Genomic DNA, 20,478 nt, shown 5'->3' on the forward strand with positions numbered 1-20,478 from the left:
ACACCTCTTCCCCCACCCTCCAAACCTCACATACCCCCAACAAATCTCACACCCTGAATGGGCAGCTGGCTCAGAGGTGCAGATGGCTCTGCTGCAGTGCCCATACTACAGCCCAGGTGGCCACACAGTCCCTGTTCAGTTCTGGCACACAGCCATGAGGCTGCAGCTCCAAGGGGGTGTGTGCTGTCACAGGTGGCAGTAGGTCACAGCCAGGAAGCAGCCCCCACTGCCAGACAGCTGCAAAGGGTAGAGGCTGCAAGGGCCACTATAAGTTAGGGCTGCTTCTGCAGTCCAGCTGGCACAGGGGCTAGTGTCCTCAGATACCAACTAGCCAGGCCTCAGAAGCTCCTGCTGACAGGTAGCCCTGAGCTGCTCACCAGGGTAGCTTTTTATACCACTGGGGCCAGCACATGTGCTGGCCCCAGCCTCTGGTTCCCTCTGGCTGCAGATCCAGGAAGAGCTGGGCAGAGTCAGTTTACCCCATGTGGCAGAATTTGCCCCACACCAAAGTGCATGTTCAGGCATGTGTGCTGAGGCATAAACCTCCGGCACAAATTTGTACTGCTGCAAGTGCACGTGCTTGTGTGTGTGGCTGCGCCCCCAGCAGTGGTTCAAAATTAGAATCAGACTCCAAATTTTTCTCTTTCCATGAATTTTAATGGAATACAGGTCTCCCTACATCTATTACTTTAGGTTCTAGTTGATAATTGAACTTTCTGAGATGCAGTCCCTTGAGATAAACATTAAAACATTAACATTTGCCAATAGATGTTGTAACTACTACCCTTATTTCATCTTCTAAGCACTTAGAAATCTTTTAGCAACTTCATTACCAACGTGTAGTAATTTATGGTAAGTGCTGATTGTTTTAAAGGTCGCACTTGCACCCTGCCAAAGGTGTATTTTTAAGTGAGGATGTTGGGAGAGAAAGTGAAAAATCACTCCTTGGAATTGAAGTCCTTTTTCAGCAGAACACTTAATCTCATGTTGCACTAGAAACATGTGCAGTACTGCTGACACCAGTGGGATTCCATATATTCCTAAAGTTTTTTTTGTGTATTTAAGTTCTGTGCTAAGTCAGAGGTCAGGTTATATTCCTCTTCCTCCCATTGTAGCCTAATCTTTAAAACTGTGACATATTTAGCCAAAGCATTCAAAATGGCTGGATCCTTCCCCAACCCTGACAGATGATTATTTCCATGCATAGCTTCAAGTATTGTTCCTATGTGATATCACTGCCACTGAATTCAGTACGAGACTTTCCAGTGATTTGAGTAGACCCTGAAGGTTGGGGAGCAGGGTGGGGGGAGAGAGAGAGAGAGACTCAGTTCTGGGGTGCTGAGCTTTCTCAATTTCCTTTGACTTTGATGGCAGCTATAGGTCACCTTTATGGATAAACTAATAAAGACCTTAGGTTGTTTGAGGCTTGCCAAACTGTTTACTCTGACAGTTCCCCATCAAAGTGACAGTTACAGATTTGAGCTCCATGTATGTTTTATACAGTGTCCATGTCCTTTTTATGTTTTTTACATGTCAGTTTTTTCTTACATAAAATAATGCTTTAATTAGAGATCTAAATTGTAATACCAAATGCAAACAGCTGTGAATGTTGTGGGAAGTTTGGATTTATCTCCAAAGCCAGAAAGAACCTCTGTGGCAGTGGTTCATTCTCAACTAGCATTAAATGTTTTTGCTTGTTTTTTTGACTACAAAGAAACCGGAGCAGTTTTCTGTTGCTAACAACTCAGAAAGACCACAACAGTTCAAATGTTTTTAACACCATAGATACTTACTTGGAATCTCTGGCTGTGTCCTGACAAGCATAGCTGTGCAGTATGTGGCACTGCAGGCATGTTTGCGGTGCACATTTAGAAGTTCTCCATGCTGCAAGGGAGTACTGTCCATGTGTGCGCTGCTTCACTTTTTTTTCCTTTGGTTTTTTTTGACCCCTAGATATCCAAGGGTCAGAAAGTCCCACAGGAAAGAAAAAGCGGATCAGTGCACACAGACAGTGTGCACCGATCAAAAGTGGAGCCAGGTTGCCTGGAGCCGCACTGTGGCTGCTAGCTAAGCTAGCTAAGCTCCATGCAGCAGAATCCCTGCTGCTGCAGCTCTGGGAGGTCCCCAGGACCCCAGGTAAGGCTTCTGGGGCCAGCGTCCCCTACCCCACCCGGGTTAACTTGCTGTAAGCCAAAGCGCGCTTGGCACAGGCATTTCTTGGGGACAAGTAGTGGTGGTGCAAGGTGAGCCGCTACATCTACACTTGGCTGGACACACCCTCTGGGTTTAAGTTGTGAATCATGTCTGCACACTTAACGGTACTAACATTGCATGGCATTGGGGATGCCATGCATCCTAACTAAGAATCACTGCTCAATCAGCTTTTTTTATGTCTCATTTTAGTTTCAAAAGTAAAACAGGAATAAAAATTACGTTCTTTTCTTAAAAGGCAGAAAAGTGTGTCAAGATCTATCTAGTTCTAGAAACCGAGAATGGAATGAGGACTGGTATATACATTCTACTAGAATGTTGGTTAGCATACTTTTGAAATATATGAATGCAAAAAATCAGAAGGTTACCAGATTTATATTAAAAGCGAATAGTATGGCTGAGAGGGGACATAGATATATTCTTAAAGAATGGGTTCAACTTATAAGTGTGGGACTTCAAAGATTGGTAAGAAAGACAGAATTTCTACATGGACCCAGAAGTTCATGAGCAATAAAAGACAGATTTTTTTTAGAAGATGAAGGCTTAAGCTGGTTATTAACAGCACAGCTGAAACCTAGGCATTCTGGATTTTAAATCATGAAATCACCTGAGCCACCAGACTCTCTCAGTTAAACAAGGTTTTAATAAGTTTGTCTTGCTGCAGCCACCACTAGAGGGGAAGAAAGCCACTGTACTGCGTGTGTGTGCATTGTGCAAGCAAACTATACAGAAGAATGCTAATAGAGAGAACCATAGAGAGGAGTGATACATAGAAATCACAAAATGGGTTTTACTTTCCATGTAAAATGCCAGATTTTCATTGCAAAAATGAAATCTGAAAGACTTTGATTTAGAAACTTTTTTTTTAGTGCCTCTTAGGGGTTGAGTTCCTTTGTGTCCTTTTTCTCCCCCACCTCCCCAGTTGAACTTTGGTATTGAACTTTGGTGAGAAGAAGCCATACAATCTGGTATTCATTCTCATATATTAAACTTGTCATGGGACATCTCCTGTCCATTTTATATGCAGGAGACCATAGTACAAAAGTCATATGGCAAATACAAAACACCTATTATGAAGATCAGAACAAACAAGCTTCATTCGTGTGAGCTTGATGTGTAGAATAATGTGGCATGATACTAACTACTAGGGCTGTGTGAAGCTTTAGTTGCCGATTCAGTTCAAAGGAGATTCAGCCCAATTTGGTGGTTGAATCTCCAAATCCGAATCAAATCAGAAGACCCATTAATCTCTCTGAATTGAACTGGAAGCCTCCAAATTGATTCAGAGAAATTCGACAACTTGGCCATAGACACAGCTTTGTTTTTTTTTCTGCGTACTTCGAGGTACCAGGCTTGTGAACACTTAGATGGTGGGGTGGATGGAGCATCCCATGGGAGTGTGTTGGGGGGGGTCTTCCGTGCGCTTGGTGGTGGACCCAGAAGTGTACCAGAAGTACTTCTGGTCCGCTCCTATGGGACACTCTATCTGCCCACCATTTCATGAGCTGCACCTGGTACCCTGAGGTATTAGAAAAAACATATAAAGCTGTATTTATGGCCATATTGCTGATTGGATCGCAATTGAATCTTCAGATTCGGCCGAATCAAATCAGGACAGTGATCTGAATCAGTGAATCTCGGCCTGATTCGGGGAACAGTGATTAATCTAAATTGAATACTGTCCACTTTGCACACCCCTGCTAACTACAGGTAAACACTAATATTTTAAAAATCCTGATTATTTGAATTCCTAAATTAAAAAAAAATTGTTTTCTTTTTTAAATCTGGGATTCATATCAACTCAGTATTTTATTACACGATCCTGTTTTTATTAAGGTTTTTCAGATACCTACTTTATCCCCAAGAAACGCCATTACAAAAAAATTGGAATAATTGTAAAAATGAACAGAAATTGTAATGTTTTGTGTCTACAATGGTGGGTTTTTAAATGTAAGTATTAACCGTGAAAAATAGTGTTTACAAAAAAGTCTAAAAATCTCATGGGTATTTTATTAGTGTCTTTTTTCACCATCTTCCCTGCCCACTAAAAGGAAAGAAGTAAAGATGGAAGAAAAAGATTTACTTGTTTTTCAATTGAAACATTTTCATTTAGGAAAAAAGCCAGTCTGTTTGTGAAACATTTAGTGAGTTCTAGTCTGTAGTGTCACAGGCACCACAGACATCTATCTACAGTGTAGTTTCAGCCCATGTTAGCCTTTGAGGGCTGACAGTCCTCTAATATCCTTTCCATAATATCCCATATGAAACATGCACGCTCCTGTGCAGTTGACTGGGAAAGAATCCTAGAACACTTCAGCACAAAGAACAAAAGAATATGCCTTCATACACACGGGCAGAGCAAAGACAGTGAGACTGTAATAATGTGGATAGGACTTTGCTGTAGGACTACTTATATAGGGACTGGACTAATATGGATGGGGTGCCACTGCCTTTTGGTTTACTTTTCATGGTTGGTGCGCTTTTGTGTCAGAAAATGTGCATGACCAAATCCAGAAATTGCATTATTGTGTCAGGTGTTTAAGATACCAGTGTAAAACTAGCATGTTTCCTGTGTAGACTGTGCACAGGCCTTTGGATTTTAGGAGGATAAATTTACATTGGATATTAGGAAGAACTTTCTTACTTTAAGGGCAGCTAAATACTGGAACAGATTACCTGGAAATTTGTGGAACCTTTAATACTATAGGCCTTTAAATACAGGTTACATTTGACTGGTAACATCTAGACGGGGATGTTTCTGCCTTAAGCTAAGGGTTAGACTAGATGACCTCTTGAGTTCCCTTCCAGTCCTATTTTTTCTATTATTGTGTTTCAAAACAAGTGGTTTACATGCACAGAATTGTCCTGCGTTATGAAGGACTGTGTTGTTCAGTGATATAAAGGAGGCTTTCACTGATCTTTTCATCCAGTCTCTGCTGAGAAAGAGAGGAGGGAGATTATTTATTTACCTCAAATCAAAGTTACAGAGAATGAGTTATTTTTTATTTATATTGTAATACATTAAAGTTCTCTGAAACACGTGGCAGTACCATATGAAAAGCAGCAACTCTTAGATGTTTGCAGAAGTTAGGATAGTCTATAGATGAATATCTAGGCTGCACGATATATCTTGAAGGATATGTGTAATTAGATTTGTTTTCAGTGACTATTATTGGTGTACAGGTAAAACTGTGGTGAGTCATTGAAGATTGCTGTTGCTATCAAGTCTATTGAATTAAATGGTTTTCACTGTTGTATGAAAATTACTTTTTTAATATATTACAGACCTTCCAATGCATTCGAAATACTATATCCCTGTTGACAGTTTAAATTAATCTTAGCATATTACAAAATTAAAAATCATTATCTTGTCCCTGTGCTATGAGCTTTTTATAAAATATATGGCTAGATGTATTCTAAAAGAGATTCAATTAACTTCACTGGATGTTAATCAGATAAGTATTAAGATTTATGACAGCACTTGGAAGTCTTCATTAGGTAAATATGATTCCTTTGTTGCTTTGATAGCACCCAAAGCACTTGGCTTCTGTATAGCTGAAGAGGCAGCCTAGTACATCAGCTTTTGAGAGGACAGCTGTTTTTGTTAAATGGCTTATTTTTTAAATCTGTTTAAGTAAACATTGGACACAAAGCAATGAGCTCATGTATCTATTTGGAAGTTTACTTGATTGTTCTGGTTGCTTCTGAAGAAGTATTTCCTGGGGTTGGATTGGGGTGGTGGAGGGGGAGGGAGGGATGCATGGCATATCTTAGACAGTGACTAAGCTGGACCTTTTGTCAGTATTAATCTGCATAGCTGCACTGATTTACACCATATGACTGTCAAGCCCTCTTTTAAGTGTGTTATCATGAGCTTTGGGAGGATGTCTGTCATAATTCTGCAGTCAGTCTCATCAGAACTGAAAGCCTGTTTGAAAACAAGAGGGTGAATCCTTTGGAGAAGGATGCTTACAAACATACAGATAATTAAAGTTGCATAAGTTTTAATTTAACACTTTCCGCTGGTTGGTGTGCTTTTCTTCCCACCCCTGACTTTTTTACTATGCTGGGGGAAGATCTAGGCATTCATTCTTGCGAGGGTTTATCTCATAAGGAATGTAGGTTGTAGCCATGTTGGTCTAAGGACATAGGCAGACACGGTTCTTGGGTGAATCTGATGTCTTTTATTAGACCAACTCCAATAGTTGGAAACATTTTTTTTTAGCAAGCTTTTGGGTTTAAAACCCCTTCCTGACAAAGGGTTTTTAAACCTGAAAGCTTGCTAAGAAATTTTTTTTCCAGCTATTTAAGTTGGTCTAATATAAGATATCTGATTCACCCAAAGAACCTTGTCTCTCATAAGGGAGATTTTCCATGTTGAAATATGGATGATGTTTCCCCCTTGAAGAAATTGAATTAACACTTATATACTCATGGTTTCTACTTGGAGAGCAGTGATTCTCCCAGTACAAATGTAATGCCTTTATATGGCCTGAAAATGAGAGAAGAGGCTTTTTCAACGAAAGGAGAAGAGCTGCTGATCGTTGGCATAGTTTTCTGGCACAAATTAGAGCAGTATCAGGGGCATTCCAAACATTGTTAAAATGGGAGGATGCTTTTTGCCCATGCCCCAGACCTGGAAAGAAATCTTAGGACTGCATCACCTGTAGAAACACTTATGTCAGTTGAATCTTTCAGTGGTTGGCAAAGCTGGCTTTGAGGCTGCTCTCTGCCCCTAAAATCCTTGAATCTAACTTCGATTTTTATGTTTATATGATGATGATCAATTGGTTTTGCTTATTTTTTTGCAACAGGAAGGGGAAAACATTTTTTATCTGGCTGTTGAGGATATAGACACAGATACAGAGCTTTTGATTGGCTACCTTGACAGTGATATGGAAGAAGCAGAAGAGGAGGAGGAAGAAGTGATTCCTAACCAAGAAGACGAAGACAGTAACAACAATAACAATAAAGAACTACAACAAACTAGCGAGAAAGGTACACGAATAAATAGTTTTGTGTTTAAAAAACAATCACTAAGGGAACAAAAACCTCATTAGTGGGAAGATGAATGGATTTTAGGTATATTTCAAGAACACTGAAGGCCATTTACATTTTATATTGTTATATAAGATAGGCTTACATATAACTTTGGTTTGGGAAAATTTTAATCAGAAATTATTTTAATAGTGAGATTATAGCCCTACTCTGTCTCTAGGGTAGAAGTAGTTCATATACCTTTTGTTGCAGGGCTCCCATCTACATTCCCTTTTCTGTTTTTGAAGAACATTTATTATGCTCTTTTAACAGTGGGTTTTGTAAGATGATGATCATGTTGGTCACTGTAGAAATTCCTATTCTAAGTCCTGAAGTTGTGAGAGTTTGGGACTGTAATGCTAGTATCCAGAGATGTGGACTATGTAATTGGCCCCAAGTACAAAGGTGATCCCCAAAGTATAACATTTTTCATATAAAGGGCAAGACCATGTGGAGGAGTGTTCTTCTAATTTACCAACAAATGCTCAAGTACAGTGCAGTGTTGAGACATATGAATTAATGGGAAACAAAGCTCTTGTCATGATAGCATAGTGCTCCATTCACATTAATGTGCTCATGTGAAGCTTGATATTACTTCAGGTAGACTGCTTCTAGGACCCAAAGTACCTTGCTTAGAGCTAGGTACATACTGTTTTGCAGTGTGCCACATAGATATACCTCATGACCATATGAGAACATACAGTTAGGTTCTTTGCTGACCAGTTTGAGGCCCTCGTACTAACTAGAAGTCCGAATGGATTATTAATTTAGAGGAAGACAGCTCCTCGTGCAGTCTGCTAAAGCAGAATTAGCCATGAACTATTTAGCCAGGTACAGACATTACACTTTACCAGTATAAGTGATTAGAACCTGGTCTGTACTCGTAACAGAACAGAAATTCAGCACCCAGAGACTGGTTTAAAATGGCAGAATCCAGCCTGAGATTTACGCCCCCTTTGCCCTTCCCCCAAAGGACAAATGTGTGTTCTGTTCATTACTAATCTAAACTACACCACTTACAGAAAACCACGTAACAGATCAATTACACCTCAGGCTTTTTGAATGCATGTAACTTAGCTGCCTTTTTTATGTCAGCCTCATGATTTGATTCTGTTACCTACTGTATCAGTTTGGTGACTTGGCAATTTGAACTCATTAATCTACTTAATCGATCATCAACCCTGATCTCAGTTTGATCCTCATAGTGTTCCTTTCTTAATTAGTTTAGGAGAGTTATAGTAGTTCAGGCTTATTATTAGTGTCAGCAATGTGCTTGTATGTGCCTGGTTATTCATTTCATAAAATCACTAAAAAGTCCACAGGACTGATTTATTCCTTCAGTTTGCAGCACAGGACAGTTATCCAAGAGTAAAGCTCATTTAGGTGAAATATCAGCTCATTTTCTAAATGCATACACTGTCTCTCAGACATGTGCCCTCACTGAGGCATTAAACAGTCAGCAACAACTTTAATCTGTTGCTATCTGACAAGCTACAATTGTCGAGGCATTGAACATCTGGACTTGGTCTGGCCTTCAGATTCTGTCTCATTGGTGTAAAGGCGGGGATGGTAGGCCGAGAGCAGCCTCCACTACTCTTGTCTAGGAATATGTGCTGAAGAAGGTCTTGGTGTGATCTATAACAGCAAAATGATAAAGTGACTTTTATGCTGGAATATATGGACTTTGGGCCCCAAAGTTGGATTTGAACTCAGACTTATGGAAAAGGGCATTACTAATCTGTGAATTGGTTAGACTTGGGGTTGATATTGGTGCATTAGCAGAAACTTGACTTTCAGGTAGAGGTTCTATCCAAGAGAATAATTACATTGTTTTCTGGCATGGGAAACCAACAGGAGAAAGGAGAGCAGGGAGTAGGTTTTGCTTTTAGAAACAGCTTACTGTTTTTCTGTGAAAGTCCAGTTGCTGTACCTATTTGACTCATGATGCTCAGAATGCATACACAGACTGGCTATGTCATGTGTAGTGTCTATGTGCCTACCCTTCAAGCTAGCAATGAAGACAAGAATGTTTTCTACCAGCATCTTGAAGAAGAGATTGAGAAAACTCACAGAAATTAGACCATTATAATACTTGGTGACTTCAATGAAAGAGTTGAATGTAGTTTTGAGAATTGCCCTGATATTCTGGGCAAATTCAGAATTGGTAATATGAATGAAAATGGCCAGTGAGCGTTAAAACTTTGTACAAGTCAAAATCTGTGCGTTACCAACACCTACTTCACTGGGAAAATCATAAGAAAGACATTTCAGAAACATCCAAGCTCAGGGGACTGTCACCAATTAGCTCTAGTACTGACCAGGTGCAGCCACCTGGAAGTAATCGTGCGTATATGGTCTTATCACAGTGCTGACTGACCATGTCTGCTGTAAAGTCAGAATCAATTTAAAAAAGATCCACCATAGAAAAACTACCAGCATCCTCAGATAAACATCAGCCAAACTAAAGACAGAAAAATACAGACTTCGCATTTTTCTGTCTAGTCAACTATTTAATGAAGAAATTGTGAAAGCAACTTCACTTAACACAACCACCGAAGCTCGGTGAAGCCTAAAAACTTATGTGTACCATGCTGCTATAACAGTGTTTGGAAAAAATACAGGAAAAATGCAGACTAGTTTGAAGAGCATTCAACCACTGTTGAGAACAAAAGGACAGTGCTAACCACCTATAAGAAATCTTCTAATACCATAAGCTAAGCAATCTGAGAAAGGCTCAAAGAGAAATGCAGAAGGAGACTAAGAGATGTGCCCAAGTTATTTTATGGCTTGAAACTCTGATAATGATATTCAGAAAAGCTGAGGCAGGTTTTAGCTGTTGAATGTATGAAGGCATCAAGTGAGCAGTTGGTCAAGTCAAGAAGAAAACAGCTCCTTCTCTGAAAGACTTAAACAGAAATGTCATTACTGATGCACAAAAACAACCTTAGTGTTGGATTGAACACTATGGAATTATACTCCATTGAGACTGAAATCAAACACAAAGAGCTTGTAGGATTGCCACAGTTTGAAGTTACGGTGGATTTAGACAATGAGCCTACATTAGAAGATTTGCAGAAGGCATTAAATCGATTCCTGAGAACAAGGTATCGGGAAATGACTGTTTGCCTATGGAAATCTACACATGCCAACAATGAAATTACTTTGAAATCTTCCTGAAGTTATAGTGTTCTATTGGAAAGAGGAAGTGGTACCACAAAGTTTCAGAGATGCTTGGTTTGTACACTTATACAACAACAAAGGGGATAGAAATGACTGAGACAAGCATTATGCTCCCTAGGCTGCAATCTCTAGGTGAAGGAATCCATCCTGAAAGTCGATGTGATTTTTCGCTCGGGATGCTTCACCACTGATATGATATTTTCTGTCAAACAACTGCAAGAGAAGTGTAGAGAAAAATGAATACCACTGTACATAACCTTTATTGATTTAATGAAAACCTTGGATACAGTCAACAGACAGGGCCTTTTTACTGTGCTGAAGAAGCTGGGTTGTCCCCCCAGGCTGTGGAACATCATTTGCTCATTACATCAAGGTATGAAGGCAACTGTAGTGTATGAAAACAAATAATTAGACACCTTTGACATCAGCAGTGGGGTTAAACAGGGGTGTGCCTTAGCCCCCATGTTCTTTAATATGTATTTTTCATTCCTGCTTCTTCATGCGTTCAAGGGCAGCAATGATAGCATTTATCTTTGAACTAGACTAGATAGAGGAGAGGCTGCTCAGCATTGCAAGGTTTAGAGCAAAAACCAAGCTGAAGAACTAGTTCTGAGAGACTTCCTGTTTGCAGATGACATGGCCTTGGTTGCCCACAGTGAATCTTCCCAGCAATATCTCTTGGGCAGAGTTTCTGAATCATGCAAGAGCTTTGAGATGGCAATTAGTGTAAAAAAGACTGTGCTCATGTACCAAAGGGTGAAAGAACCAATACCTGATGTCACCCTGGAGGATAAATCTCTTGGTGTCATTGACAGTTTGGGGTTCTACAATCAACAGGAATCTTGACCTTCAGACTGAACTGACTATCAGAATCAGGAAAGCAGCTAAGAACTTCAAGCTATTACAGAAACATGCATGGAATAACAGCAAACTATCAGCTGACATGAAGCTGCAAATCCAGCAGACTTCTGAGCTGTCATCCCTGCTTTATGGTTCAGAAATGTGGCCTACATATGCTAGGCTTATTGGGAGACTGAACAGCTTCCACATGAGATCTCTGCTCAAGATCCTGAAAATAAAGAGGGAAGACAAAATGCCAAACACAGAGGTACTGAAGCATGCATGACTTACCGTTAGAGACCACTATCAAGAGGAGGTGGTTGCGATGGATTGACCATGTCATGAGAATGGGAGGAAGACTTTTTCTCCAAGAATATTGCGAGATTTGAGATGGGTCTAGAAAGTGAGGTCACTCTCCATGACGGTACCATGATGTGTACAAAAATTATATGAAGTGTAGAAAGCTGGGAGGAGCAGAATCCTTTCCGACCTGGAGGGAACATCTGGCACTGAGTGCAGCTCAACATGAAGCAGCTTTGATCTAGAAGATTGAAGCAAAGCGAGAGAAGATAAAGCAGCATGGTGCAAATTTGGACTCCATCTAGACAACATATGGATCTGTGAAACTTGACAAACTGTCACCCTTGAATTGCATATGTCAGCCACAGATGGATTCATCAGGCATCTGACTAGACTGTTAATGTATACACTGTGATCCAAAGGATGGGCAATTGCCTACTACTATGTTGTCTCTCATCTCTACCCTCCCTGCTGTACCTTTCTTTCTCACTACCATCAAGCAAAGAGAATAGAAAACTACCATTTCACAATGATATCCTGCTGAAATTTTTTTCATAAGGTGCACTGAGTGCACATTGGTGAATTGGGGAGCAAATTAGTTTGTTTTTCTGCTACTGTGGCAATGCCAATTCTGCCACAGCAGAGTGAGCTAGATCTCATTCTTGGTGCATTTTGAACAAATTCTACTTGTGCAACTATACTGAAGAGAAATGAGATTACTTAAACATAAATGTGGTCAGATTTTTAGCTGAAGAACCTTAATTGATATGATGATGAACTATGAAGGAAACAATTTGGTTTGCTTGTAGTACTGGCCTATGAAAAAGTATCATGTTACCTGTATCATATTTGGAATGATTAATCCAGGCTGAAGGCCTGGGCATGCAACATTTTTATACCCTTGAACCCACCTCTACACTGGTTTAAATGGGGAACAGATCTATGGTGTATAGTCCTATAGTGGTGCAACTTTTTACAATCTGGAGTTGTTACTCTGGGGAAAAATTATAGTTAAAACACCAACAGTTTAGACACTACCAGGGTCCACTCCTATACCAGTGTACCCCTGGTACATTATTAATACTAATATGTTATTAATAGCTTCCCCATCACATTACATCAATTGCAGCAGCCACTCTGGGAGAGCAGGTTGTCTTTCCACTCTAGGCAACAATTTAAATTAACTTGGTGTTCGTTAATTGTCCTCAGGGACAATAATAGTGAATCTGATTGTGGCATTTAACATAGTACCTTTTCAGAGTAGAACCTTATTTTAAATTAAGCAGAAATATCAGTTACTGGAAATTATTTCTCTTCTATTTTTCTTTCCAATCATACAGATTCTTTGAGTTGTAAAGAGGACCACGCATGCCCAAATTGTGAATCCAGTTTTGCCAGCCAGGAGATTCTAGCTGAACATCTTCAGACTTTGCATCAAAAGCCCAGTGAAGAGAAAGAATTCAAGTGCAGGAACTGTGGAAAGAAATTCCCAGTTAAACAAGCTTTACAAAGACAGTGCGTACGAATAAGAATGTTTTCTATAACTTTTAAAATCAGTACTTTGCCTTAGTCTATATAATTAATTTCTTGTTCAAGTGCCTACAAGGTCCATGCCTCTTTTCTAATAGTGTTGTGATTTAAAAGGTGAGCTGTTTTCTTTCAATTAATCTTTCATACTTTACTCAATACATTAATTTTTGAATGTGTTGAGTTGCTGTATTTTTTGGAGATCCTGGTTGGAATGAAAAAGGGTCATTAATGCTTAATCATTTATGACTTTAGGAAGGCTGAAATGGAAAAATAATATCAGGTTTTGTCATTAAAGTCATATGCAGCATACTTTATATGAATATTTAATAGATACTGTTCTGTATTTTAGTACTTATATCTTATGCTACTATCTAAATTAAAATATAGATTAAATGAATGAATCGCTTTTTATTGTATGTTTAGTTACAGAGAATACTGCATTTAATCTGACTACTGGATAAGAGCACAATAGTATTACATAGCAATATGTAGATATATTCATTTAAGTAAAATCATAATCATCTCTAAAACTGTTATCTCTTACTTGTAAGTAAATACTATTAAGTGCTTATGAAAAATGTGATTTCTTGAAATTGCTTTTTGTAGAGGCAGTTAAATGAATGGAAGCAAAACCCTTTTCCCTCTTTTTGTAATCCTGATTTAGAGATTGTTTTGTGATTGGCTGCTAGCTAAATTTATTTAAAAATCTTGCAAAATGTATCTAATTAAGAATGCATACAGTGGGATTGCTGGATTCTTGCAGAATCTTGCAAAATAAAATATTTGTAACAGAGAATACATTTCAACAATTTACTATAGCTCCAAACTGCAAATACTTATACAATAGAGTAGTCCCATGAACTCATTCTGTATACATAAGTAAAAATACTCAGTAATACATGTCTGTAGGCTCAGGCCTATATTTTGTAATTGGCAGAGTCAAATTGTTCTTTATAGGATGTTTGCCATTTATTTTATCTTTTCTCCTAGTGTTCTCCAGTGCACAGAGAATGTCAATCCAGGCGACTCTTCAAGAAGTTTTCAGTGTTCTGTGTGCAATACCTCCTTCAGCTCAGAACTGAGGTTTTGTGTCTGAATTACTGGACTGCTATCATATCATTGCTGGCTTCCCTTTGCATGTTAGCTTGCAAGCTTGTTAGTTTATGTGAATCTTAACAGTGAACGAAGTGAGATGCTTTCATTCCTACCTGGTGTAAGTAATGCATGAAGAGGTGTGGAAATCTGCTATATGGCATGTGTTAAGCTCAGAGCAAACAGTTGCTTACAGGCAAGTTTGTTGGTATTTCTTCATATTTTATTTTTTCTTTGCTGGTTACCCAATGTAGTTATGAGCAGCACAAGGAGGCTTGCAGGGGGGATGCCAGATTCATATGCAAGGCTGATAGTTGCGGAAAGAGGTTCAAGAGTAAAGATGCCCTAAAAAAGCACAAGGACAATGTTCACACTGGTAAGAAATGACTGATTATATCATTCTAATTCACCAACTAAAGAAAGAACTATTTCTTATTTTATTTTAAACTGATTCATTGATAGTCCTACTATATTTCCATTTACTTATTTACTTCCATTTACTTGCAATATTTACTTGAATATAAGATGAGTTTTCTCCTGGGGAAAAGCCCTTCCTCTTACATTTGCATACAAGGAAACCTCATTAAATACTTTGTCTAGAATTAAACTGTTGCTAGAGACAGCATTAGCTTAGTAAATCCAACAATACACATAGCCCACGTGGCACAAATGTACTGATGGGAACCACGTGTGTGTGTCTGTGGCCCAGGAGGAAATGAACAGCAGGCCCAGAGGTACTGTAGTACCAGGGCAGCACTTGGAGAGGCCAGAGCAAGCTCCAGCACCCTTCCCTAGTGCCAAAGTGCTGATGGGAACTACCAAAGGGTAGGTTGCTATAACCCATCTGAATAAAATAAAAGGTAGTGCCCATTGCTCTCAGTGCTGACTCTTTTTTCCATGGTGATTCACTGCACTGTATACATTTTGACTTCCTCTTGACTCCCACAGTTTTACTGCAACTTTCTTTCTCCCGCTCTTCCCCCCAATGATTCATTTTTCCTTCACCAGCCTTAAATATCTGGCAAACACCACCAACAAGGGCCCCAGACAGTTTACCGAGAATCCCTCTGTTGCTCCCTCTCTCACCCCATCACATATGATTAGTGTGGCCCCACCCTACATGAGGTGGAGCCAAACCAGGTTGCCCTGTACCTCATCTTCCTGTAAATTTTTGGAAGATCCCATAACTCAAGACAGGGCCACCTGGTTTCAGCCATGAATGAGGAGCTAATTAGCACCTGGATCCTTTGTGGGTGGTATCTGGAGTACACACATACAGAGCACTGCTGAGCTATGGATTCACCATAACTTTAAACACTGTTATCTCTGCTGGAATCCAGTCCAGTGGCCTATATGGTAAATCATGAATCTTTTGGCTTTGGACTAATGTCATGCATAATTTGTTCTATATATAAGTAGGTACAGAAGTGCTGCTTAAAAGTGTGGTAAAACTTGCAGTAGTTTCCAAAAAAAGGAAAATGCATCCATTCTGGGTGAACTAATTCTATGCCTACCTGTAGGGCACATTACTACAGGTATGTTTATTTCATGGTCAGTCTTTTTCAAATTTGCTGCTCACTTCCACACAGAGCCATCCCTAGGGGTATGTGGGGCCCACGGTATATCAGCCTGTGCAGGGCCGGAGGGTGGCGAGTGGCCAGAGCGCAGCACGGGGTGGGGGGAGTGGGTGAGCAGCCAGAGCTGGCAGTGCGTGGCAGTCGTAGCAGGGCCTGTACGGCACTGTCTGCAGGGCCTCTCAAAGTGCTAGGCCTGGGACAGTTGCCTGGATTCACACGCCCCACCCCCACCCCCGGTGCGATAGCCCTGCTTCCATGTACAGGTCTGAAAGTAAGAAGGAGAGAAAAGGGAGGAATTTGGTGGGGGCAAAGTTGCCATCTGACCCTTGGATTTATTTTCCCTGCTGTATCAGTGAAAGAGGGACAAGTCCAAGGCAAACTCAATTAAATTCTATACCTGGAAAATAATACAAATATATACATTTTCTATATAGAATCCAATTACTGGGGGGGGGTCAGCTTAGATTCAGGGCCTTCATATATTTGAGTAAATATGCTACTTATCTTATTTCTATGATATTTCAATTTAGATAAACTAATTTAACTTTCTCACTTCTTCTGAGGCTGTGGATATAGCTAAGTATATCAGGAACACAGGGAATCCTTATAACCACATAGGCATATTACACAGAGATGGTCATGATGATGCTGATGACGCAGAAAAGGCAGACCTCTTCACTTTGGTTTTGTTTGTTTGTTTTGCTTTATTTTTGGAAAAGTGGGCTGATGTATTTGTATCACATGAGGATTTTTTGCTGTTTCTACGTCAAAAAATACATCTCAGATCTACCCAAGATAGACTGTTTTTTAAAAAGCAAGCATAGTTAATATCTTCCTGCCTTCTGATGCTAAGTTTGAATAATTTGGGGGAATTAATAAATACCAGGGAAATTCTAAAGCACCAGCAGAATGCGAATGTTATGCCAATATCCAAAGAAAGCAAACAGGATGGCCCCCGTGATTACTCTGACTTAACTAATAAATTGAAAAATAATGGGAAAATAATGGAAATAATAATAATGGAGAACTGATACTCGAGTCATATGGTAAAGAATCAAAGACTAAGATAATCAACACCAGTCAACACAGCCTTATGGAAAGCAGGTTTTGTCAGTTGCACTTGCTTTTATTTATAATGTCATTGTAAGTTTTGTTGATGAAGGCTGTGCACAGGCATTCCATTTCTGATATGAGAATCATGGTTCTTCCAGTAAAAATGACACATGTACAAGCATTCACTCAGTTTCTCTCTGGGGAAACAAACTCCTTTAGGGAGAAGATCTTCCAGGGCTGACTTTGGACAGTCTCCCTTGTGAACACTCTTACACTCCCCTCCCAGTATGGTCCCCTGTCTACGGAGCAGGTAGGGGATTTGTGGAAGTGCTTCAGTCCTCCTGAAAATGGGAGGACTGGAGCAGCCAATACTCCTCATGCTTCCTCCAAACCATGATCACCCTGGTCTTATGAAGGCATGAGGATCAGGGTAAAGGGTGCTGTTGCAGGATGAATGTCTGTACTGTTCCCCCTCCCAGAAACATTTCTAGTGATGGAAATGAATGCAAGGTTGTGCCTTAAGGTTGCCCTGTAAAAGTGATATACTTTTGTTTGATTTAGTACTGCAAGGTACTAAATAGTACCATGCTTTAAAAAGTATGTTTATACAATATTCTACATTAAATGGGTTAAAAATTACCCAAATCTCAAAAACGAACTGTTAAATGAGAATCATAGAATGTGTGTGTTGAAAGGCGATTCTGTAGGGATTGTTTCTAAGCCACACATTATTCAGATTTCTTATGCTGACCTAGAATTAAATAATGAAATTGCTGGTGATAAAATATGTGGCTTTTACAAAGATTAGTGAAGTGCTAAATAATTCTAAAGCCAAAGCAATCATACAGAATGACCTGGATTGCTTGGTAAGCTGGATCAATTCAAACAAAATGTTTTTTTTTTATACAGCCAAATGCAAAGACTTTTTAGTAGAAAGAATGTAGGACAAGCCCCCTGCATGGAGGGTGGTGCATCCCTGAAAACTGGGGCTCTGAAAATGATTTAGGGATCATAATGAATCAGTAATTGAATGGGGCTTTCCAGTATAGTGCAGCTGAAAAATGGGTTAAATTTAGTCCCTGAATATATTAGGAAGGAGGAATGGAAAGGTGACTTATAAGGAATTGGTGAGACCATTACAATTAGTGTATCCCATTCTGGGGCCCACATTCTAAAAACTGAAAAAATGGAAAGGGTTCAGAACATAGCTAAAAATAACACATCATTTAGAGAAAATGCCTTAGAAATAAAAACTAAGGTTAGGTACAGACATTCAAAAAACCTGAGATGGAATCAATCTAAGTTGCACAGTTTTCTGTAAGCAGCATAGTTTAGATTGGTAGTGGATGGGATACACATTTGCCCTTGGATATAGGGGGCAAGTCTTACACTGTACTCCACCATTTTTAAACCAGTCTGTGCACTGAACTTCTGTTCTGCTATGGGTATAAAGCTGTTTTGCATGCCAGCCTGCTCTGTTATGGGTCCAGACTGGTTTTCGATCACATTTACCTGTACAAATATTCACAATTTGCTGTGTGCACATGAGCAACTCTTAGACTATTCCCCTATCAACAATGATGGAAAGAGGTAAAAAAGAAGAGAGAGTAAATTAATTTATAGTCAAATCTTTCACACTGATGTTTAGATCTTGTTGTTAACTTTTTATTCTTTCCACAGCATGTTGTGCCTATTTTTACTGTCAGCATTAGCAACAGCACTGTGGTAATATTATAGAGTAGGAAAGAAGGCCTGAAAAATAATACTGCTCTGTAGATGTTTCTTCTTAATCATAAATTTGTGGGACGTGCATAAGACATATACTGTCCCTATTTTCTAGCTAACTACTTTAGTTTTATCTTGACTAAACTTACTTTAGTTTTGCAGCTTGAAATATGAAAGATTAAGTCATGTTTTGTTCAATATAGTCCCCATGTTTTAGCTAATATTCTATTCAAACACTGCTGTTGGACCATTTTAGATTTGAAATCCTTTCACCATGTTTAAGCAGAATGCAGTTATATATTTTCATGCACTGATTAAAATATATCTTTCTTAATAACTATTTAGATAAAATAGTAAATAGTAAAATAGTCCCTTTATAGTCACCATTAATTGGAAAATAATTGTAAATTTCATATTTATGTAACAATTTCTTTCTGTTTGCCCCTCTGTATTGTATGTTGTTGATGGAAGCTGAAATTCACCTGGAGGGCTTGTTCATATCTCTCTCTCTCTTCCATCAAAAAGCAAATGGGGATAGGGTAGGTTATAATTTAGTTTATGCAAAGAATAAAGGATGTAGGAACATTGGGTAATTTCCCAGTGTTTACAGGGGTTTTTGTCACAGGTCCAATTTTATGTCCTGGATGACATTTTCTTTATTTCACAGCCCTGGGAATCATCCCAAAAGCCATCAGCCACCATTCTCATTAATTTTCCTACAAGTGTGTTGCATGGCAGCCTCTCCATCAACCACACTTCTACAGCTTCCCTTGCTAGATGCTTCAGTCTTTACCCAGGGAGATCAAAGTGTTCTCTTTTCCTGGTTATAGCAAAGAAATCAGCATCCTGGAGCTGCAACTGGACTAAGAACTGGTCTGGAAAAAGATCACCAGACCAAATATAGAGGGGTTTCATAGATTATTACATGTTTGGGTTGGAAGGGATCTTAGCAGATCATCAAGTCCGACCCCCTGCCCTGGGCAGCAAAGAGCTCTGGGATCAGACGACCGCAGCCAGGTGCATGCCTAGCCATCTCTTAAAAACCCCTAAGGTAGGGGAGAGCATTACCTCCCTGGGAAGTCCATTTCAGATTCCGGCAACTCTTACTGTAAAGAAGTTCTTCCTGATTTTTAACCCAAATCTGCTCTCCATCAGTTTGTGGCCATTGTTCCTAGTTACTCCAAGTGATGACCTGGTAAACAGAGCATCTCCTATTACTTGCTGCCCCCCCCAGTGAAATTGTAGGCGGCCAAAAGATCACCTTTAGCCTTCTCTTGTGGAGGTTGAAGAGATCCAGGTCCCTCAATCTCTATTCATAGAGCTTTGTCTGCAGGCCCGTAACCATACCAGTAGCCCTCCTCTGAACCCTTTCAAGATTGCCCACATCTCTCTTGAAGTGCAGCGCCCAAAACTGGAAGCAGTACTCCAACTCCGCCTGACCAGTGCTGCATAGAGGGGAAGTAGCACCTCCCTGGGCCTGTTTGTTATGCACCTGCTAATGCATGATCAACTGTGGTTAGTTTTATTGCTTGCTTCGTCACATTGATGACTCATGTTCATCTTGGTGTCAGTAATGACTCCAAGATTCCTTTCCACTGCTGTGCTGCTGAGAAGGTCCTCCCCCAGCCTGTAATCATTCTGGTGATCCTTCTCCCTAGGTGCAGCACCTGGCTCTTGTTCTGGTTGAACTGCATCCTATTTTGTTCCTCCCACTTTTCCAACCTGTTCAGATCCACCTGGATTTTTTCCCTACCCTCTAGTGTGTTAACTTTACTCCATAATTTGATATCTTCTGTGAATTTGGAAGGAGTGCTTTCTACACCTTAATCCAAGTGACTGACAAAGACATTAAAAAGTACATGTCCAAGGACTGAGGCCTTTGGGACTCCACTGCCCACATCTTTCCAGGTTGATACTGACCCACCTACCACCA

The 20,478-nt window shown here is 39.8% G+C and overlaps 1 protein-coding gene across 3 annotated transcripts in view; it reads left to right on the forward strand.

Moving 5' to 3' along the window:
* PRDM5 (PR/SET domain 5) overlaps positions 1-20,478 on the forward strand; it is a 160,651-nt gene that overhangs the window by 38,672 nt on the left and 101,501 nt on the right. For all 3 annotated transcript variants that reach the window (XM_019534032.1, XM_019534033.1, XM_019534034.1), the window contains exons 4-7: positions 7,026-7,209; positions 12,909-13,083; positions 14,089-14,181; positions 14,445-14,566. In XM_019534032.1, the coding sequence (XP_019389577.1) occupies positions 7,026-7,209; positions 12,909-13,083; positions 14,089-14,181; positions 14,445-14,566 (574 nt within the window). The remainder of the gene's footprint in view (positions 1-7,025; positions 7,210-12,908; positions 13,084-14,088; positions 14,182-14,444; positions 14,567-20,478) is intronic.

This window comes from Crocodylus porosus, unplaced genomic scaffold (genome assembly GCF_001723895.1).
Source record: "Crocodylus porosus isolate Cpor-Errol unplaced genomic scaffold, CroPor_comp1, whole genome shotgun sequence".
Lineage (NCBI taxonomy): Eukaryota > Metazoa > Chordata > Crocodylia > Crocodylidae > Crocodylus > Crocodylus porosus.